The 7,040-nt window shown below is 45.4% G+C and overlaps 1 protein-coding gene and 1 long non-coding RNA gene across 3 annotated transcripts; both read left to right on the top strand.

Moving 5' to 3' along the window:
• Nucleotides 1-280: 280 nt before the first annotated feature.
• LOC109759476 (protein PSK SIMULATOR 1) lies at nucleotides 281-4,953 on the top strand. 2 transcript variants are annotated; one of them, XM_020318298.4, is made up of 13 exons: nucleotides 281-990; nucleotides 1,098-1,408; nucleotides 1,689-2,011; nucleotides 2,104-2,196; nucleotides 2,280-2,370; nucleotides 2,450-2,543; nucleotides 2,769-2,866; nucleotides 2,952-3,021; nucleotides 3,093-3,190; nucleotides 3,945-4,061; nucleotides 4,139-4,215; nucleotides 4,325-4,366; nucleotides 4,473-4,953. In XM_020318298.4, exons 1-13 carry the CDS (start codon nucleotides 969-971, stop codon nucleotides 4,639-4,641), a joined length of 1,605 nt encoding a protein of 534 aa, XP_020173887.1. In that variant the 5' UTR covers nucleotides 281-968; the 3' UTR covers nucleotides 4,642-4,953. The 2 variants fall into 2 exon arrangements, with proteins under 2 accessions (XP_020173887.1, XP_040255061.1); XM_040399127.3 differs by having other exon boundaries at nucleotides 537-990; nucleotides 2,757-2,866.
• Nucleotides 4,954-5,717: 764 nt separating this feature from the next.
• On the top strand, nucleotides 5,718-6,640 carry LOC120974044 (uncharacterized). Its single transcript, XR_012202825.1, has 2 exons — nucleotides 5,718-6,407; nucleotides 6,539-6,640. It is a non-coding gene; the product is annotated as an uncharacterized lncRNA (long non-coding RNA).
• Nucleotides 6,641-7,040: the final 400 nt, after the last annotated feature.

Genomic DNA, 7,040 nt, shown 5'->3' with positions numbered 1-7,040 from the left:
GCATATATTGTATGACCTTGGATTAGGTAGAAAATAAAATTTAGCGTGCACATCCTTCATTTTATTTCTGCGTCCGTCGCTATAAGGGCCACATTGCCAGGGGCATGTGGCGCGGACGACGTGGCGAACTTTTCGCGTCCGATTGGCCGGCTGGACAAAAGTATATTATATTTCCCAGAAAATAAAGTGGAATAAATCGTGAGAAAAGACCGGAATAAAAATCACGCACATGCTCCTTTTCTCAACGTGAACGAATAGTCTGCCAGAAGAAAACAATATTGTGCACGAACGTGCCCGGCACTTGGAACCATGAGCAGACAGGCAGCCGGTGAGCTGGGGAGCGATCCACATTTGGACGCTATCCGGGGCCGGCCGGCAGGCAAGGCCAACCCCAACTACCGCACCGCAGGATTGCATCCTCGTGCCGGCCGCGTCCGGCGATCGATCGATGGATCAGACGATACGGAGATCCCGAGGCGCGCACGGGCGCGCCCGCTCAAGAGAGCGCGACGGGGTCAGAGAGCTGACTCTCGCCCAATTCTTTTGTGCCAGAAACGGTGGCCTGTCTGCGTCTCCCATGTCTCGTTTGCCGCGGCGAGCAAAAACAAATCCGGCCTGAAAAAGCCGCGCCTCCCGTCCCCCATTCTCCGCTCCCCTCTCCTCCCCTCTCCTCCCCTCCCAGCTACATCCCTGAGCTTCCGCCGAGCTCACCTTCCCCTCTCGATCTCTCACTTGGTTAGCCTGGTCGTCCTTGCGAGCTCTCTTTGGTTTCTTGCTGTGGAGAGGTTCTCCTTTTCCCGCTGCCGTTGACTCGCGCATTGCGTCGAGCACCCTCCGCGCGCCGCCGGGCCGGAGCGGAAACCCGGAGAATTCACGCTTTCTTCAGCGAGCGGCCGGCGTCTGCCGGTCTTGCCGGAGCAGCGTGGCTCCATGCCGTGCCTGCCGTCGTGGGCACGGGCTTCTCGTGGATGGACTGCAACGGCTGCTACAGTATGTCTACCTCCTCTTCGTTGCTGGTGCTTTGCAGTGTCTTACTATAGGAGTAGACTGGTTACTGAAAACAAATTTGTTCATGTGTGATGCCTCTTCTTTTGCAGTGTTGAAATCAAGAAGGAGTATTGGCGTTGCCGATGTCGAGTTCGATGATCCAGCGGGCGGTATCACCGAGTTACCCGACTCGATAGACCTTGCACACAAACAGAAGGTCAGCGGTGTTTGGGAAGCTAAAGTGAGGGATAATATGGAGTCGACGAGCCGATCCTTTATCTTGTCCCCTAAGGATGATGGCTTCTTTATTTCCGGGAGTAGTAAGCTGCACGAATCAACATCAGAAGAGGCATCTGTGTCTGGGAAAATGGCGACATCTCAGCCGGCGAAAGACACATCTGGAAACAATGGAACAAGCAAGGCAAGTGGTATATAAGCACGGAACGTTATATTTTTTTCTTTCGCGGAGCCATTTTAAATGTCACCACACAGTAATTTTTTTCTGTTTATTTAGCTATGTTCATGATTGGAATGACCTTACGATACACTCAAATGATTAGAGTTAAATCTTAAAAAGATTGAATTGTGCAGATTTTTTTTCTAATGCAGGAGAACGACTTTGGGCCTACCTTGTACAACGTTTAGTTTAATCACATTATTCAGATGTAGTATGTCCTGAAATGCTTGGCCTTTGTTAGCAGGTTTCTAGAACAGGTTCAGGGCTTGGCGCAGCCGGCATGGCCGGGTATGGGAGAGCAGTGGAAATTCTAGACACACTAGGCTGCCTGATGACAACCTTAAGCCCGGATGGTGGTTTTATTTCTAGGACGACCAAAGGGACTCAGATATCAATTCTAGCTTTTGAGGTTGCTAACACAATACTGAAAGGCGCGAGTGTTATGCAATCTCTCTCGGAAGACTCTGTCACATACTTCAAACAGGTGGTGCTTCCTTCTGAAGGCGTGCAGAATTTGATTTCCAGTGACATGGGCGAGTTGATGCGGATTGTAGCTAATGACAGAAGGTAGAGTATGTTTGTCCTCAGTGGCCACTGTGACTGACTTTCTGGTTACTCTTACTGATGACTGTTTTGTGAACCCTGTCTAATGTTTCCAGGGAAGAGCTGAAAGTATTTTCACAAGAGATAGTCAGGTTTGGCAACCGTTGTAAAAATCCTCAATGGCATAATCTGGACCGCTATTTTGTAAAGTAAGAAACTTTCTGCTTTGACGAGCAGCATAGGGTTATACATGTTGTTTGACTTGAATGATATTTGTCCCCTTGGTGTCCAGACTAGAATCAGAAAGTGTACCCCAGAAGCAGCTGAAAGAAACAGCCACAGTGGAGATGCAAAAGCTGATGGCTCTTGTTCAACGTACAACTGTAAGCATTGTTCTCTACTCTCAAGATATCATTTGAGCAAATAGATTAATGCCATCTGGTTTTGACCTTCTTTTTCCAGGATTTATATCATGAGCTACATGCCTTAGATAGATTTGAGCAAGATTACCGCTGTCAACTAAAGGGAAGTGAAAGTTCAAATCAGATTGAAAAAGGTATTTCTGTTTCTTGTGTAACAACATTTTTTTAAATGGAAATACTTTTGCCTCTTCATCTCTGTCCAATGCATAAAAATGATATTTATGTGGACTGTCAAAGCTTGGGCATTTTTTAAACCTTATCATTGATACTTTCTAAATCCAAATCCATCTGCGCATGATTGTCATGGCAACGTACCTTTTACTGTTTGCAGTTTTTACGCTGATCAGATAGCTTTGCAGGAGATAATATTCAAGTTGTGAAACTCGAGTTGAAGACTCAAAGAAGTTACGTGAAGAACTTGAAGAAAAGATCTCTGTGGTCAAAGACATTGGAACAAGTGAGCAACTTTTCCTATAGAATTTACTTCATATGGTCTGTTGGTGTGTCATGTATTTGCCTATAACATACATTCCCACTTACAGGTTGTTGAGAAGCTTGTTGACATTGTGCAGTATTTACATGTTGAGATCAATGTCTCGTATGGAACTTATGGTAATCCCATGGTTGTTTTGTGTTGAATTAGTCGCACCTTTTTCCAACTGATCCTTTTAATGCATTTGTAGATGGAGGTGAACTGAGTTCTGCTGTGAACTGTCAGAGACTAGGACCTGCTGGACTTGCATTGCACTATGCAAACACTATCATACAGATCTACAGCATTGTAAGTTCCTTCGGTTCTTTTTGAGAACTCAGCTCAAGAATCTGGTGATATTCGCTTGCTTTTGCGATCTTACTGTATCAGTTTCAGTAGTACTGAGAGACATGACATGTCCTGATAGCACAATTTTTAGCGCCAAAATCTGTTGTAAGATATTCGTGGAACCCAATGAAACCATAATATTACCTCCGTCCCAAAAAGCTTGTCTTAGATTTATGTAGATTCGGATGAATCTAACACTAAAACGTGTCTGGATACATCCGTATGTAGATACGGATGAATCTAACACTAAAACGTGTCTGGATACATCCGTATATAGACAAATCTAAGACAAGCTTTTTGGGATGGAGGGAGTATTGTGAAAGAACTTCCGTAGACATGTATGTGTACACACATAGTTTTCATGTGTTCAATTTAAATATCTAGAAAGATATCAATGCCAATGTTTAGGAAGTTTGAGTGAACATATCTCAAAACAACAATCTCTGTGTTTGAAGAGTTCTGTACACCCAGGTAGCAGTTCTCTTGAGGTGTTGTGTGCAGGACATCTCAGTGAATTCTAGTTCATCATCTGTAATATCTTTAGTGTAAAAGGTCAATGGATATTTTATAGAAAAAGGGAAAATCTACCAAAGACAAGTGGCTGGACAAAGAAGTGTAAATGACACTTCCAGAGACCAAATCCAGTAGCTAGTATGTGAGAGGCAGCATGGCAGCACATTTAAGTTTTGTTTGTTTGTTTGTTTGTTTGTTTAAGGTTTCTCGGTCAGGGTATGTACCCGCAAATTCAAGAGATGCCCTTTACCAAGGATTGCCACCAAGGGTCAGGTTGGCTCTACCAAATAAATTAAGAACTTCCTCAATGCCTCGGGAGGTAATACAAGTAGATAGAGAGAGAGAGCACCCCATCAACAAACATTTCACATCCTAAATCGTGAATTCCTGCTGCAGCTCACTATTGATCAGATCAGGGCAATGATGGAGAGAACTCTGAAATGGCTTGTTCCGATGGCCATCAATACCACCTGGTACCGCACACACATCTGACCAGTGTTTTAAAATTCTCAGTAACTTTTTCAGTTTGTACTATAGCTATTTCTGATGTCTGTTTGGCTGCTCGTTTGAGTGGAACCTCAGTGCCCGAGGCTTCTTGCGGTTTAGTGAATGGGCAAAATCAGGGTAAGCAGGGGAATTTGTCCAATGTCCTGGCTATTACACTTCGCAGAGAAATAAGAATGGTTTCTTACCGATGACATTCCTGTGGTTTGTTTACAATGTCATTCAGCACCGAGCGGGTTGGAAGAGGACCGGGTCGACCGGACGTGATCGAGACGCTCTACCACGCTGAGAAGGCAAAGACAGAGGCTTACATACTCGAGTTGGTCGTGCGGCTTCACCACCTTGTTAGCCAGAGCAACCGGCCGGCAAATGTTAAAAAAGCCCAGTCCATGTAACCATCATCAGGTCATGGGGTGATGACAAGCGCATTACACACAAGTCATGGCCTGACAAGAGCAGACAGAAAGCCATTACGATCTGTTTCGTTTTCATTGTTGCTAGGTTGTATAGAAGGGGGAACTGTGTCTGTTCTTACCAGGAAGGACTTGAAACCTGATATTAGGTAGGGAAATAACAAGAGCTTCTCCTTTCATCTTTTGGTTTCTTTGAGAGGCTGGGTTCTAATTCCATCTCATGTATGTGGTGTTGACATTGTTTAACACCTCAAAACATCGTGGCTAAATAACAAACTTAATACTGCACATGTACATGTATGTATCTAGATGCTGCAAAAGATTTGGTTCGGTGTCATGATATATCAGTGTTTTCTTGGTGCTTGTCGGGCCATCGCCATCTACATGGGGTGGACACTTCGCTGGTCCGGTGATGCTCCTAGGTGGGCTGCGGCCCAGCTGGCGCCACGCTTACGTACATGTATAAAAAAATATTCCTGATGTATAAAAAAAATTAGAAGACATACGCCAAAAAGTAGGCATAAAAATATTATATTTAAATGTTAATCATGTATTAAAGATATTAATCATGTGTATAAAATGTTCCAATGTATATGAAAAATGCACAATGTGTATGAAAAACAAAATAGGCATCAAAGCATATATTTAAAAAAATGTTAATCATGTATTTGAAAATTATTTAGCATGTATTAAAAAATATTGTTGTACACGAAAAATATAGACTTGTGTTGAAAAACACCCAACGACAACTGAGGAAGAAACAGAAGAAAAACTAAAAGACGAAAACAAGTAAACCAAAAAAGGAAACAAGTAAACCGGAGAAAAATTAGTGTAAAAAAGAAAAGGAAAGACAAAAAAACACGGTATCTATAACTACCGAACGTGCCACATTCTGCCTTCTCGTCCCGAACGCCCTTTTAGTCGTAGGATTTCAACACGAATCTTAAATCACGTCAGAACAGCCACGTCATTTACTTTTTTTCGTTCGGAATAATCAAGCGCCGCTGCGAACGTTTTCCATTCCCCTCTCCCTCCAGCGCCCAAATCGATCCCCACCCGCTGCCGTAAGCAGTCCTCCCTGCGGGACATGGGAGAGAGCGACCAAGCGTCAGCGCACGAGGAGGTCATACGCCGGCGACGCGGCGGGCTGGCTCTACCCTCGCCGGAGTCGCGGCGCGTCGGAGACGAGGCAGGCGGCGTCGGGTAGCAGCTCTTCCGGGACCCAACATCGGGACGCGGCGGGCTGGCTCTGCCCTTGCCTGAGTCGCAGCGCGGCGGGGACGAGGCGTGCTTGCTGTGCCCTCGCTGGAGTCGCGACACGACGGAGACGAGGCGGGCGGCGTCGGGGAGGAGCTCTTCCGGGACCCAACATCGGGACGCGGGCCGGCGACGAGGCCGGCTGATCTGTCCTCGCCGGAGTCGCGATGCGACGGAGATGAGGCGAGCGGCGGCGGGGAGAAGCTCCATCGGTGGTGCAGGGGCCGGATCTGGCAGAAAATCAGGCCGAAGGCCGCCGACGCGATGGGAGAAGGGGCGGGGAAGAGGCGGAGGCTCGCCAGACGAGCTCGGCGTCAGCACCAGCACGCTCGTCGGGGAGTGCGTCGAGCAGCAGCAGGCTCGATGGAGAAGGGCGGCATGCAGGGGAGAGGCGGAGGCTCACCACCAGCACGCTCGCCGGGGAGTTCGGCAAGCAGCAGCCCACCACCAGCAGGCTCGCTGGGATTCATTCACCTCTTCTGCACTTTGAGGTTGCTAACATCACGTCATTTTTTTGTTGCATCTGCTTTTTTTCCTAGTCTAATCTCATCGCTGTTATGAAGTAGGAATATACATTTTTTGTTAACTGATGGATGAATGGTTGCATTTGCTCGCTATGCAGCTACACCAATCAATTTTCACTCAAACGGAGCACAGAACTTGTAAAACCGATGGCAATTTATGGTGTGCTTCCCATGGCAACTTAAGTTTCGATGTGTGCAAATTATGATATGTTTTGCATGGCAAAAATATTGAGGCACTTTGCCATGTTGTTTTTCATATAATTGACACTGCATAGCTATCAACAGTTCTAAATTTGCCATCCAAACCATTTGCATTTTTTGCCGTGGTAATTCTTTAAAATGTCAAAAACAACACAAAACGGCAAATTATGATGTGTCCCACAACATTCTATGTGTTTATTTTTTATGTATCCATGGTGAATTAAGACATGTTTTTTTGCCTCGGCAATTGGTTTTGTACTCACCATGGCCATTTGCCTTTCGAAACAGGATGATTTTTTTTTGTTTTTTTTATCAAATTTCATAAAAATACATTTTAGATTTTACCTCGTAGCATGGTAAATTTAGTATTATAGCCATGGAAAATGTTACTTAAGTTTG

This window comes from Aegilops tauschii, chromosome 2, assembly GCF_002575655.3.
Source record: "Aegilops tauschii subsp. strangulata cultivar AL8/78 chromosome 2, Aet v6.0, whole genome shotgun sequence".
NCBI lineage: Eukaryota > Viridiplantae > Streptophyta > Magnoliopsida > Poales > Poaceae > Aegilops > Aegilops tauschii.
The sequence above is the reverse complement of the archived record's forward strand: the minus strand, read 5'-3'. Positions and strand labels throughout refer to the sequence as shown.

What these genes read in the sequence shown, in the direction of transcription:
- LOC109759476 (XM_040399127.3), top strand. Translation starts at nt 969, where the DNA reads ATGGACTGCAACGGCTGCTACA. An exon ending in TGTCTCGTATGGAACTTATG is followed by an intron (nt 3,022 to 3,092) that starts GTAATCCCATGG and finishes ATGCATTTGTAG; the next exon opens with ATGGAGGTGAACTGAGTTCT. An exon ending in TCATACAGATCTACAGCATT is followed by an intron (nt 3,191 to 3,944) that starts GTAAGTTCCTTC and finishes TGTTTGTTTAAG; the next exon opens with GTTTCTCGGTCAGGGTATGT.